Raw genomic sequence first — 15022 nt, forward strand, 5'->3', positions numbered from 1 at the left:
TCCTCACTAGCATCTTTATGTTCACCCTCCCACAATTATCACGAGTCATGGCACATATGCGCGCGTGTGCGTGCATGCGTGTGTGTATGTGTGTGTGTGTGTGTGTGTGTGTGTGTGTGTGTGTGTGTGTGTGTTAGCGATGGAACCCAGGGACCTTCTACCTCTGAACTAATTCCCCAGTCCCCCTTTTTTGTTTTGAAACAGGGTCTCACTAGGTTGCTGAGAATCTTATTAAGTTGCTTGAACCTGTGATCCTCCTATCTCAACCTTCCAAGTACTGTGTACCACTATGCCCAACTTTGAGTCAGCTTTGACCTTTAAAAAAATGCAAATCAAATTGTATGACTCCACTGCTTAAAGCCATTATATAACATCTCATTGAACTTAGAATATGTAAACCTCTTCGATATCCTGAACCCCCCCCCATGGCCTGCTTCTACTTTGTATTGTGTGCCTTCTCATTATTTATCCTTTTTGCCTCTGCTCAGTGGTATCCTGCTAAAATATGTCAAGCCCTTTAGCCAGGCTCTTTCCTTTCCTGGCACATTCTTTACCCAGATGGTTCTTTTTCCTGGAATGTGTGTGTCTCTAGTCTTAACATGACTGGCCATCCTTCATCATTCAGATCTTGGTGTATCAAGTCCTCAGATAGGCCTTCCCTTTTTTCTCTATCTATCCTATTATTTTCTCATTGTTTCCTGAGGGTTTTTTTCCTAACCCAGCACCACTCAAGTTTTTTTTTAATTAAATATTTGGTCACTTTAAAAATATTTATTGGGTCCCTACTGTGTGCTCTGTGATCCACAATGATGAACACAACACACACAGCCCCCTCCCTCGCTCAATAAAAATTCTATGAGAGGAAGGGCTATGCCTGCTTTTGCCACCCACTCTATCCTACTGTTTATCTTAGTACATGGAATCAACAAATGGTTGTTAATGGATGAGTTCATTATCAGAACTGTTTTATTCATATCCCCATCTCCCTCAAGGGTATAAAACAGTGTCCCATTCATAGAAGTGGTTGGGTAAATACAATATGAGAGAACTAGAACCAAGTCCTATATTTTAAACTTTGAAATGAACCACTGAGACAATAAGTGCTGTAAGTTTATAGGGGTGGTCAGAATGAGTGACTGGCCTGGTATCTTTCTTTTCAGTTAATCTGTGATGTGAATAATTGGAAAGGCTGTCAAAGTAGGAAAGGAATATGGGTATTCTTTACCTCAAACTTTCTGAATATACTCAAAAGGAAGCTGCCTAGCATGCAATTGTGTGTGTATGTATGAGTGTGTGTGTGGGGAGTGATGCTAGAGATTGAACCCAGGGGTGTTCTACCACTGAGCTACCTCCCAATCCTTTTATATTTTTTCTTTATTTATTTTAAGATACAGAAGAATTTAAGGCAGTGCTAAACTGTATCTGAGCTATACCCCCAGCACTATGTATCTATTTATTTCATGGTACTAGAGATCAACCCCAGGGGTATTCTACCTCTGAGCTGCAACCCCAGCTCTATTTTATTTTTACTTCGAAACAGGATCTCACTGAGTTTCTAATGCTTGCCTTGAACCTTGATGCTCCTGTCTCACCCTCCAAAGTACTGGGATTATAGGTGTAAACCACCACACCCAGATAATAATGCAGATTTTATTTATTTTATTTTATTTTTTGAGGTACTGGGGATGGAACCCAGGGGCATTCTACCTCCAAGCTATACCCCCAGTGCTATTTTTTTATTCTTTATTTTGAAACAAGGTCTCACTGAGTTGTAAAGGGCCTCACTAAGTAGTAGCGGAGGCTGTCCGCAAACCGCAATCCTCCTGTCTCAGCCTCCCAAATGCTGGGATTACAAGCGTGCCCCATCACACCCGACTAAGCATGCAGTTTTTAAATACTGAAAACTACACAGTATTAGCCAGGCGTGGGGGTGCATGCTTATAATCCCAATATTTGAGAGTCTAAGACAGGAGAATAGCAGATTTGCAGCAAGTCTTGGCAACTTACTGAAGCCCTCTGCAACTTAATGAGATCCTGTTTCAAAATAAAGATAAAAAAGCCGGGTGTTGTGGTGCACACTTATAATCTATGCGCTTGAGAGGCCGAGACAGGAGGATTGCACAGGTTCGAAGCCAGCCTCAGCTACTTGGTGAGGCTCTCAGTAACTAGTGAGATCCTGTTTCCAAATAAAATATAAAATAGGTCTGGGAGTATAGCCTGGAGGTAGAAAACCCCCGGGTTCCGCCCCAGTACCACAAAAAAAAGATAAAAAATAGGGCTGGGAGCATAGCTTGAAGGTAGAATGCCCCTAGGTTCAATCTCCAGTACCACACACACACACACACACACACACACACACAAACACACACACAAAAAAAACAACTGCAGAATATTGCCTGGAGAATGCCGTAAAGACTAGAGCTTGACAGTAAAAGCTTAAAGAAAATAAAAGTTCTGAGAATGTTTCTGTTAACTTTTTTCAAGAGTGACAACAATTTCAAGTGAACAAAGAAGAGCTATCCACAAGCAAAGAACTGACAGAGTTGTTACCTCAGAGAAACAAGTCTCCATGCCAACCACATCCCTTACCATTGTGTTCTTGGGGCAGGCATGATAACTTTAGGCAAGAGCTGAGGAAAATGTTCTTCAAAGGTCTGGTATTCCATATGGGCTCCACAAATCTGGAAGAATTGGAAAATAGCAATACGGGGTATGGGGGGAGTTTTCCAGTTATAGGAAATAGTATAAACCCAGTCACAGGATGGAGGGAAAGGGGTAAATACAGAAACACGCACAAGATTTTGAGAAGAGTGAATTATCCAATTTGGAACATAAGGAATGGAATGAACCAAGGACTTGGCAATGCTGCCAAGAGGTAGAATATGCTGAGTCTTCTTAGCAATAAAGCTTTTGAGTGCTACAGATTAAGAAAGTGACAATTGTAATCTCCTGTTATCTTTAAGAATTGAGCCCTACTCTGCGCTTAGACTGTGCTTTTCTCACATTGGGACATGGTAAATCATGATTCCACCCTTAGATTCTTACAGATCTGGACAGAGATCAAAGTCATCGCCATTCCTCCCCACTCCAGCTTCTCAAGTCTGCTTTTCCCCTTGCTTCTCTTAATAGAATCTTACGAGTGTATGCTCTTCCAAAGTCTCTAGAGTATTTAAACATTGGGGAAGAGTCTTAAGACATTTTGGTCTGAAAAAGACTATTCCCCTACTAAATGTAGAGTTGGATCCATGGTAGAAAATATACTTTGTATCTGCCCCCATGACCATACCTACACATTTTGGTGTGACCTAGGTCACTAGTATGCTTAAATGATGACAGCTGTTTATTAGAACTTACTGTATGTCACAACTATTCTGAAAGCAGGTACTATCCCCATTTTACAAATGAAGAAACTAAAATATAGAGAAATGAAGTGACTTTCCCATTGTTCCAAGCTCTGTCTGATCCCAGAGCCCAAGCTCTTTGCCAGTTACAGTGAGTTTCATCTTTTTGATAGGAAAATGCTAAATCCAGCCCACACTAATAGGAATTTCCAAGGAAGAATGTTCCACAGTCCCACACAATGTTTAACTGCCCTCATGATCAGGAAATTGTTCACTTATGTAACAAATATCCCTCCAAACAACGTGGAAATTCATTTCCTCTTGACTGAGTTTTCACTCAGGGTTGTTGCTTGGCAGCTTTTCTGATATCAAAACAGTCATCAAGATCCTGTTCTTACACTCTAGGAGGTCTTGGACTTGTTAGCCTCTGCCCGGTGGGTGTTCTTACTGGTTCCTTTGAACCCCTCTCCCCAGACAGTGCTGAGTTGGGCAAATCTCATGGGGAGTGAGAAAGTGACACTTGAGAACATACTGGTTTATTATTATACACAGAGGAGTAAAATTAACCATACAAGATGCCTCTGTAATTGCCAACAGGAGGATGGCACCATCTTTCTCATACAGTCTGCCTTTTTCTTGATTTCTCATCTCTGCCTTTGAAGCTATTGATTCATATAGTTGAATGGTGCATGTGTAACTCAGAAAAATACTCTGCCTCCCCAGATTCCAGTGTCTGCTGTCTCTGAAATGCTATTCTATTTTGTCAACCCATTGGCCTCATCCTTTCTGGCTTGTTTTAGGGCTAAACTGATAAACCAATGCAAAATCAGATGTTAGTGACTGATTTGTAGCTGAATGTGTTTCTCTTCCCAAAAACGTACTTAAATTTCAAACCAAGCCTTCAGTGCTTTGAAATAGAGAAGGATCTTCACAATATCACTGGATAGCCCCTGTGGGGGATGCTGATCCATCCCAAGTAATTCCAGAACAAACTCAGGCAAAGAAGCTATAAGATGCATCCTCTCTGTACTTTTGGGGTGATTGGTTTTCCTCCCAAGCAACCCCTACAAAACCCTGTCATCTCTAAAAGGACTGTGCTGTGGAGAACAGGAGCTACCACTCAAATGCCACACTGTTCATTCTTATTTGGCATCTAATGTCACTTCCCATCAAATTTCCTACTATTTTTTGGAAGTATGTGGCTATTCTCAATGTTATCTTGACACAGCCGTTGAGTATTTGCAAACAAATCCCTCTAGGAGATGACTTGTGGCCAAGGTACTGTTCTGGAGTCCCTCTCCTAAAAGAAGTAGCTATCTTTTAAAAGATGGCATGAGATGATGTGCCCTTGTATGGTGGCTCCCTGTTTTGTCAACCCTTAAGATGCTCTTGCATGTCTTCTAGAATAATGAAGCCTAGAACAGGGAATTGTAGGTGAGACTTAACTAGGAATTCCTGAGTACAAATTCTCAGGAAAGTGGTGGGTTGTAGATGTGGAGGGGGTGGATTATAGTATCTGTATCAGTTTGCCTGATAACATCCTGTTAATCTTTTATCAGTGATCATATCATAGCATATAGTGAACCACCACTTAGGGCAGAAGCGATAACCTGCTGGACTTCCTGTTTGAGGTTTCTTTCTTGAGATAACAAGAATTTCTCATCAAAGCAGGGACATGCTTAGGCCAGGAACCAGGCTGGGCGAAGGCCAGGTTTCAGCCAGCTGAAGAGGAGCACAGGCACTTCCCAGCCTGGGGCCTCTCTGTCCTGGAGTGGGCAGCTAGCTACGGGCATGAAAGAATTCCTTGTCCATGGGTCTGAGGCTGAGTGGGAGGAAGCAGTTGAGCCTGCAAGGCCTCCTTGGCCTGCCTTTAGCACTGAGCCTCTACTCTCCTCCTCCTACCTCATTGGTATTTCTCCTCAGGGCGAGAGCCAAATGGCCCCAGGCTACCTAGATGGGCCACTGCTGCTGCTGCAGCAATTTTCACAGAACTGCTCAGCAAGAGATGAGGAAGGTGAAGCTGAGCTCCAGGGTCACAGCCTATCTTAAAGCTCCTTAGGGGTCCTGTGAAACTGACTCAAAAGGATATTGGCTTAGCTGTCTATTTCCTTCATAGCACTGCTATTCACATCATTTGCCTTTTATTATTATTTTTTTTTTGCAGTACTGGGGATGAAACCCAGGGGCATTCTATCTCCAAGCACTATACCCCCAGTGCTATTTTTTATTCTTTATTTTGAAACAGGGTCTCACTGAGTTGCGAAGGGTCTCACTAAGTAGCTAAGGCTTCCCTTGAACTGCAGTCCTCCTATCTCAGCCTCCCAAATGCTAGGATTACAAGCATGCACCACCATGCCTAGTTATCATTTGCTATATCAATTTCCCATAGTTCTTCAGTGCAGAAAGCAGTTTCTTCATATCATCTTTTCCCTCAAAATGCATTTCATATGGGTTGAGATTTAAGGAAACTTGCCTATTTTTCTCACCCCTAACACCTCTAATTCAGTTCACTTTTCCCCATCTGTCCCATGGCAGTCTATATCCTGCATTCTACTATAATTAGGTGTGTGTGGCTTTTCTCCCCTAGATCAGCTGTTAACTCCTCTAAGGCATCCTTGGATCTAATGTCAGTTATCCTCAGCACATTGCCTGACACCAAGCAAGAGTTCATTTGAGTGTGGGCCAGTGAGAGGGCCAGCTAAGTGGCTGTTTGGCTAGATGAAGGTCTCTGGGGACATTGGAATATGCCTTTCCGCTAGGTAACCAGTTTCAGTCTCCCCACCTCCATTAATGATCACATAGTAATGGGTCACTTGGGGCCCAAGGAAGAGAAAATATGAGTCACACTATTATCAGGAGGAATGGAGGGCAGAAACATCTCTCCTTGTGCAAGGGTCAGAGCCCTAAGGTGGTGGAATAAACACAATGGCCTTCACTATTCCCTAGGTCTGTGTTTAATCTAAATTACTTTACAACAGAAGGCAACAGGGAAGCCGAAAGCTATTCAACTTGGACCCAGACTCCAGGAGATTTCGAGGAAAATATCTAGAGCAGGGCTTTTTTTGCTCAATCACCCAAGGAGACCAGTGGCTCTCTGTCACATATACCCTGCTTTTTCTAGTTCCTGATAAACTTCTGCGTTCTTCCATTGAAACTTCACCCTCACAAAAGTCAGAGGGACCCCCAGGCTAGCCTTGCCCTGGAACTAAGGGAAGCTGTGTGTCATTTCCCTCACAAGCCTTTCTTTTCCAGTGGCACACAGGGATAGAGTATCTAAAGTAAGGTGAGGAGCAACAGGCCCCTACACAATTTCTGAGACAAGAATGGCAGACACACATGGCCGTGGGAAGTTTCTGAGCTTAAATCCAGATTTCTCTGACGCTCTGCAACTTTAGGGATTTTACTTGCTTTTCTGGTCATCTGTTGTGTCTCCTGTGAAAGACTTACTTCACTTAGTGATTTGGAGATTAGAGTGAAGTCTGTAGCTCTGAAAGTGTTTTGACTGCCAGGTGCTGGGTCATTAGAGCCCATGCCAGATTTTGGCCCACTCTGCACAGCAGAATTAATGAAACAACCCCATCTTTCAACCTCCAGAGGTCCCCAGTCAAGTGTTCTGGGACTTCTGGTGCCACATCAGAGATGTGACTTCTTACTAAGTTGGTCTCCAGAGATCCCTCTTTCTCTTCCCATTCCTGTCTGCTGCCAAATTCCCTCTGAATAGGTTTGAATGTTGGGTTCTAGCTTCTCTAACAAAGAAGGCCCAATTTGGAAGTGCGAGAGTGCTGTTTGTTATCATGGGTTCCTATGTGCTGAGGCGCTCTAGGCTCAGGGACTGGTTAAGTTGAATCTCATAGGCCTTGCTATTGCCAGTGCTGCTTTAGTGAACACCCTGATGGATTCAGACTTGGTTAATTCCCAATGAGGCTAAATCATGAACCTCCCAAATCCCCCTCCAGAGTTAAGGGAATTGGAACTGAGGTGCTGTGTCTTATTGAAAGGTGCAAACCTGGTATCTCCTGGTAGGACAGCTAGCTGGGCCCAGGTTGGCAAGTTGGATGGCATGGCAGGAGGGGCTAGTCCCAGATCCTGTACCTAATGAACTCCTGCTTTCTCACATCACTCTTATGGAGACTAGGAGAACCTGTGTGTCTCCATTGTCACCTTCCTGGCTATCACTTATTTTCTCCAGGCTACTTGGGGACCTTTGTCAAGCTCCTGCTATTGGCTCTGGATGTGGTTGAATGAACAGGGTCCTATGTGGGAAGTCAGGAGATTAGGATACTAGTACTAGCTGTGTGGCCTTGGGAAAATCTTATGCAAGAATTAGGTTTCCTATCTTCCAAGTGAAGATGAGCAGATCTATTTCACCTTCCTCATGATGGTGGTTCAGAGAATGAAAGAAATAACCAGTTAGTTTATAACTTAATTGAAATACTGTTCTAAAAAAAGGAGGAGTCCTGGGCAAGATGAAGAAGTTAGCTTCTTTGGTGAGGGCTGTTGTCATGTTTGCTAATTGTTTCCAGTAAAATCTGGAATTTTCTATCTACTCTGTGGGTAGAAGACCAACTTCCACCTCCCATAAGCTTAGCCCAATTCCTTCTGGATACATGTGCCCTGTCTGGGTCTCTTTTTTCTTTTTCTTTCTTTCTTTCTTTTCTTTTCTCTTCTTTTCTTTTCTTTTCTTTTTTTTTTTGTGGTACTGGGGATTGAGCCCAGGGGCATTCTATATCTGCAGTATACCACCAGTCCTATTTTTTACCCTTTGTTTTGAAACGGGCTCACTGAGTTGCAAAGGCCACTAAGGAGCTGAGGCTGTTCACGAACCACAATCCTCCTGTCTCAGCCTCCCGAATGCTGGGATTACAAGAGTACACCACCACACCCGGCTAGGGTCTCTTTTAATCAAGAAAACAGATACTCAATCAACAAACGTTTATTGATCACCTATTGTGTGCCCAGCACTGTTACAGATATATACACATACACACACATGAAAATAACTATCAATCAAAATTGTGAATAAGCATCAAGGAGCAATCTGTACCTTGAGGGTGGAGGAGAGAGGAGTATGAGAGGGATGGAGTGGTCAGAGAAGATTCAATGGAAGAGGGGGTGCTCAACCTGTTCTCGGAGTATGGAGAGGTCCTGGCTTAGGGGAGAGGGCTTCCAGGTTGGGAGAATAGCTTGAACACAGGAAAGAAGATGGAAACATGACAGGCATGTTGGAGAACACAATCGGGCCCCTTTTGCTGACACTGAGGTCTGGAGAAGTGTACTGGATTTCTTCAGAAGTTGATCATATTGGTCTGGTAAGGAAAATGCCTGATTTCTCACCCCTACTTCAGCTCCAAGGGAAACAGAGCATGTTCTTACCTTGGAGGTAGAACTGTCTGCCAGGAACCATCCTCTACACTCCCACCTCAACTGCAATCCCAGGCAACAGTTTAGAGCCCACTCAGATCATGGACATAGCACCTTGGGTGTGAGTATTCCACCTTGTGGCCCTTGGGTGCTCTCTAGAATATCTGCTGATGGATGATGATGAAAAATTTAAGAATGACAGGGGACCCACCTGATGCTGTGTGTGGTCTTTCAGAGGCTCTGGGTAGACCCTGATGTGTGTGTAGTGGAATGCCTGGTCTCAACCTTTTGGGATAATTTTCCATTAGATCTCAAGACTGGGGAGCTGCCTCTCTCTGGGACAGCAGAAACACCCACCAGAGCTACCCCACATGTCCAACCTGCTTCTTAGATACCTGCTGCTTATCTTTCTTGGCCAGGGTCAAAGAATATTATTTTCCTCAGTCCCCTATGACTCCCATGTTGGCATCCCTCAGCCAAGGACCAGTTGTAGAAAAACTTGTTTGTTGTTCCTAAGGAAACCATTGTCTAGGGCCCTTAGCCTTGTGGTTTAGTCAGGAGGTCAGGTCAGGTGCCCTGAGGGAGGCAGAGACTTCAGAGACGGCCGAAACTGCAATTTCCATGGCAGTTCCTAGTAGAGTCAGAATCTACTGCTGCCTTGAGCTCTCCACCACCTTGTCTTTCCTTGTATTCACCTCTAGCTGCAAGCTCAATCTTCAGCCCACAAGTGGGAAAACAATCTGGTAAATGCCCTGGGCAATAATAGTTCTAGTGGATTTTGGTCCCAGGCTGCTTTTCTTTCCTCCCATCCTGCACTCAGTTGCTTTCTCTTCCTTGAATATCATGGGTCGGCTTTCTTTCCTTTCATGCACAGATCAGTTTGAACGCTCGAGAGTCATAAGAAGTGTGGGTTGGAGGCTCCATGGCCCATTACTAACCATTCAGTCTTTTTGAAAGGAGGTTTGACCAATCAATCTTTTTGGAAGGAGGTTTGAGAAAGAGGTTCAAGCCATGCCCACATAAGCCACCACTTCTCCCTACTCCCCCCACCCCTCATCAATGAGCTAAGACCCACCCTCGGCCAGAGGGAAAAAGGTTTTTGATCACAAAGAGAGTCAGTCAGTGGGATGTGATTAGTGGATTTGGGGGTAGATTTCCAGGTAAAACAGGTAGGAGGGAGCCTCCGGGGCCTGGCCGAAGGAAGAGGGAGTGGGCATTGAAATTTAAGGTTGAGAAGGGAGTCAAGGTGAGGGGAATGGGCTGGCTTGGCGAGTCTCCTTGACAATTCAAACTGCATGCTGTCATTACTGTTTCTGCCTCCACTCCATCCAATGGCCAAAGTCAGCAGCACCTTCTGACACGATCCAGTGGCAATGTCCCTCACCCATGGCCCTGGGGGTGCTGTCCACTGGTTTTCACAAACCCAGCCGCCCCCCGGCTCTGGCCCCAGGTTCTTCACACATACCCTGTCAGACTGTAGGAGTTGAACTCACTCTTGGATTTGGGTGGCTGATTAGGCCTTGGAGAGCTCCTCGTGGCAAGAGGCTGAGCCTGGTAGCTGTCGTAGTAATTGGTACGATTTCCCTGGGATGAGCAGGAAAAGCAGAGGATGATTCCAGCGACCAGGGACAACAGGGAAGAAATGATGCCCAAGTACAAAGCCTCTCCAATCTCAAACTTCATGCTGTCAGGCACCAGCGGCGAGTAGAAGTCCTTCAGGATTCCATGAAGATTCCAGGCCACAGGGATGAAGCCCAGAAGGCCCCCGAGGATGAAGAGCACCCCGCCCACTACCGCCACTCTGTCTTTGGCTCGGGAGTCTTGGCAGAAGACAGTGCATCTCATGCCCACCACAGAGACAATGCAAGCCAGTGAAGATATCGTGCTGGATGTTACCATCATGGCCTGGGCAGCCTGGATGTCAGCAGGCAAGCCTAGAAGGGTGCTGTAGATGTCACACTGGGTGATGCCTGTGCTGTGTGTGGCACACTCCATCCAGAGGCCCTTGGAGAAGCCAACCGCTGTCACGATGCTGGCACCAACATAAGAACTCGTTCGCCAGCTGGGGAGCAGCATGGCAACCAACGTGCCCAACATCCCCAGTAGGCCTAGGATGTAGCCTACGAGTTGGACACCAAGAGAGGCCATGGCGGACCTCTCAGCAGAAGTATATCTCTGGAACAGGTTCCTTCGTCTCTGGCTACAGCGCTGGCTCCCTGGATCCCGTCCTCTAAACGCTCATTTCACAGTGTCTCTGTCAGGCTGACTTCTCTCCTCCTTCCAAGTGTCTGTGGGTGGCTACAAGTAGGCTCAAGAAGGCATCTAGAAAACCTAAAAAAAATCCATAAACTAGATTAAATATTGACTAGAAGCTTATGAGAAACCAGAAAATGCTGGATGCCTTTTGACCTTTGTTATCTTTAGAAATAACACACGAGAAAGGAAAAAAAAAAAAAAACTTTGAAAGTGGAGCCAAAATGTCATCACCTCCTGCGTAGGCATATGCCTTAGATTGGCAGTTGGACAAAGGCAGGGGCCAGACAGGTGGCAGCTTTCCGAGAAGGTAGCAATGGCAGTGGCCATTGTGGTGGCTGTGTTAACTGCACTGTTAGTCTCCAAGGCCCGATGTTTAACACATTTCCAGGCAACAGTGCCAAAGGCCCCCCCTCACTGCAGACTGAGGCCAAACTCCAGGGGACTGGATCAGGAGGAACAAGTACTAGAGACTAGAGCAGAGCCTTGGACTCCAGCTTCTCAGAGACTACCTGAATGTCCAAGGACCTAGAGAGTAAAGTCTACCCCTGTATCATTCTTCCCCCTCTCAAAAATAAACTACTGTGGTGGCAGATTGGGGCAGGCAACAGCTTTCTGTCTATACTCCGGAGAGTTCACATCCCTCTCTGAAAGCTGGCTTAAAGCCCCTGCTTGTATACCATACCATATATTTTCTGTCTGATCTAATAGATGGCCCCTTATCAGCCTCTCAGTTGATGTGGGAGGATTCTAGAGAAAAAGCGGTCCAAGTCTTAGAGAAGTCCTAAGGTTCCTTGAGCTGTCTGTTAGGGTAGAAGAGTAGACAGGGGAGAGAAGGCTTTGTAAGAGGCAGGTGTCTGAGCCAATCCTTTGACATCTCAAAGCTGGATAGGATTTTGCAGCATTCAGGGAATCCCCACTATTTTTAAGGTTCAGAACACTAAGGCACAAAAGTATATCCTTCTTCTCATTCTCTACAAGACCCACTGGCTTGCTAATTGTTCAGTGCACTATGGTCCAGCTACTCCATTTTTAGCCTTCTCCAAAATTTTTCATTCTTCATCTCATCTAAGAGACTTATCTCTTTAATGTATTTCTTTCTTTTTCTTCTTTATTTTCTTTTTCTTTCTTTCCTTTCTTGTTTTGTTTGGTATTACTGAGGATTGAACCCAGAGTCATTCTACTTCCAAACTACACCCTCAGTTCTTTGTATTTTTTATTTTGAAACAGGGTCTTGCTAAGCTAAGTTGCGGAAGATCTCACTAGGTTTCTGAGGCTGGCCTCAAAACTTGATCCTCCTGCTTCATCCTCCCTGTACTGGGATTACAAGTTGTGCCACCACAACATATTTAAATGTATTTCTCAGAAGTCCATTATTTTAACAATCAACACTCTACCCCTTAGCATATACATCCATCCCTATGAAAATATATTACCCATTCACTGGCATTCCCAAATCTAAATTTCCAGCATATACCATCCTAAGTTTCCAGACTGGCAAATGATTTTCTGTCTCTGTCTCTCTGTCTCTCTCTGTCTCCCTGTCTCTCTCTGGCTCTCTCTCTCTCTCTCTTTTTAATTTTATGAGTACGTTTTATTTGTTTTTTAAATTATTTTATTGGTTTATTGGTGGATTCTAGTCTCACATCATAATGGATTTCAGAATGATAGTGACATACATGCACACAGCACTGGATGGGCTTTCCTCTGGCTCCCTCCCCATTCGCCACCCCCTCTTTCCCATGCAGGATATTGAGATGGGCATTGATATTCTCACATATGTACAGAATGTCAATGGAAGTGATTCCTTCATTAATTCTCCCTTCCACCACACCACTCTCCCCTGGAACATTCCCTTGCTGCAATGAAGTTTCTCCTCCATTATCTCATGCCTCTCTTGTATCTTGATTTCTCCTTAGTTTCTGCATATTAGAGAAAACTTGTGACCCTTCAGTTTTCGTGACCAGCTAATCTCACTTAGCATATTGTTCTCCAGATCTGTCCATTTTTTCTTCAAATCACACAATTTTGTTCTTTTTCATTGTTGAGTAGAATTTCACTGTGTGTATAGCTCCTAATTTTGCGATCTATTCATCTGTTGAAAGACACCTGGACTGTTTCCATGATTTGGCTATTATGAATTAATTGTGCTACTATAAACATGAATATGCATGTATTACTATAATATTCTGATTTCAGTCCCTTGGGAAAGATACCCAGGAGTGGTATAGCTGGATCATATGGTAGATCCAGTCCGAGTTTTCTGTGGAATCTCCACATACATCTCCATAGAAGCTGTACTCATTTGCAATTCTGTCGACAGTATAGAGTTCCTATTTTCCAACATCCTCACCAGCATTTATTGTTTGACTTATTGCTATTCTGACTTGAGTTAGATGGAATCTCAGTGTAGTTTTGATTTGCATCTGCCTGGTTGCTAATGATGTTGAACATTTTTTCATATAGTTACTGGCCATTTGAATTTCTTCTTTTGTGAAGGGTCTACTTAGTTTACTTACCCACTTTTTGATTGCGTTGTTTGTCTTTTTTAGCAGCAGATTTCTTAAGTTATTTTCATATTCTAGATATTAGTCCTCTATCAGAGGAGTTTTTGTTTTCATTTTTGTCTTTGTTTTGTGTCTGGTTCTGAAGATAAAACTCAGGGGCATTCCAATTCCAAGCTATACCCTTAGTCTTATTTTATTTTTATTGTAAAACAGGTTCTCAGTAAGTTGCTGAGGGTCTCACTAAGTTTCTGAGGCTGAAATCAAACTTGAAATCCTCCTTTCTCAGTCTCCCAAGTACTTGAATCACAGGTGTTTGCCACCATGCTCAGCAAAAAGAAATCTCCTAGTCAAAAATTTCACAGGGAAATCTCATAGGCACCTTGAATTTGATATGTCAAAAAATGCACATTATCTCTCTCATTACACCTCTCCACAGAAATTCTTTCTTTCCTAGGTTCCTGTGGTCATCAGATGATACCTCTATCTATCCCTAATACCAGACCCTAATCCCCAGACTGACCCTTGACATCTTTTTTGGTCTTATTACCTGTGTCTTACAGTTACTGTATCCCACCAATTTTATCTCTTGGCTCTCCCTCAAATCCATGGCTTACACACACACACACACACACACACACACACACACACACACTTTTTTCATCTCGACTGCAATTTCCTAGCACAGGGCTTTAGCATCCCCTCTCAAGTCAAAGCTTTCTTTTTCTTTCTTTCTTTCTTTTTTTTAACAGTACTGGGGGTGGGATCTAGGGGCATTCTACCTCCCTGAGCTACACCCCCAGTCCTATTTTTTTTAGTCTTTTTATTATGAAACAGGGTCTTACTAAGTTGCCCAAGACCTTACTAAGTAGCTAAGGCTGGCTTCAAACTTGTGATCCGCCTGTCTCAGTATCCCAAGTGCTGGGATTACAGGTGTGTGCCACCATGTCTGGTTTGCAGCAGCTTTTTAACTGCTCTAACTCCCACTCTTGCCTATTCCAATTCATTTCACTTCACTGCTCCCCACGCTGTTGCCAAGGTGATCTTTCAACAGGTTAATCTGACCAAGTAGTTACTGTAAATAAGACAGTTCATTGGCTAAAGGGTAAAGTCCAAACATGTTCGTACTCCATGACCTCCCCAGCTTTATCCCTTGCCCTTCCCCTCCACGTACCCAATGCTCTCACTGAACCGAAGCACTGTCCGCTTCTCCATCATGTCCTGTGAGTGTGATATCACAAATATAAGCACAGACTGTTTTATGTGGAAAGCCCTGCATGTATTGCCTTCTGTTTAGCACCTTCTCATTCATTAGGACTCTGCTCAGATGTCTTTCACTAGGTTGAAATAAATGTTCCTCCTCTATATCCATTGATTGATTGAGTGGTTGATTGATTGGTTGATTGATTGCAGTGCTGGGGATTGAACCCAGGGGCATTCTACCTCTGAGCTACACCTACAGTCTTATTTTATTTTATTTTTTTAGTTTGAAACAGGGTCTCCCTAAGTTGCTGAGACCCTCAATTGTTGCTGCTGGTCTCAAAACTGTGATCCTCCTATCTC

General features: G+C 44.0%; 1 protein-coding gene across 1 annotated transcript; it reads right to left on the minus strand.

Annotated features, from left to right (window-relative positions):
* Positions 1-10157: 10157 nt before the first annotated feature.
* Positions 10158-10850, minus strand: CLDN2 (claudin 2; the record flags this gene model as incomplete). The annotated part of the gene is made up of 1 exon (XM_080718418.1): positions 10158-10850. One exon carries the CDS (start codon positions 10848-10850, stop codon positions 10158-10160), a length of 693 nt encoding a protein of 230 aa, XP_080574544.1.
* Positions 10851-15022: the final 4172 nt, after the last annotated feature.

Source organism: Muscardinus avellanarius, assembly GCF_963383645.1.
Source record: "Muscardinus avellanarius genome assembly, chromosome: X".
In the NCBI taxonomy this organism is placed as follows: Eukaryota; Metazoa; Chordata; class Mammalia; order Rodentia; family Gliridae; genus Muscardinus; species Muscardinus avellanarius.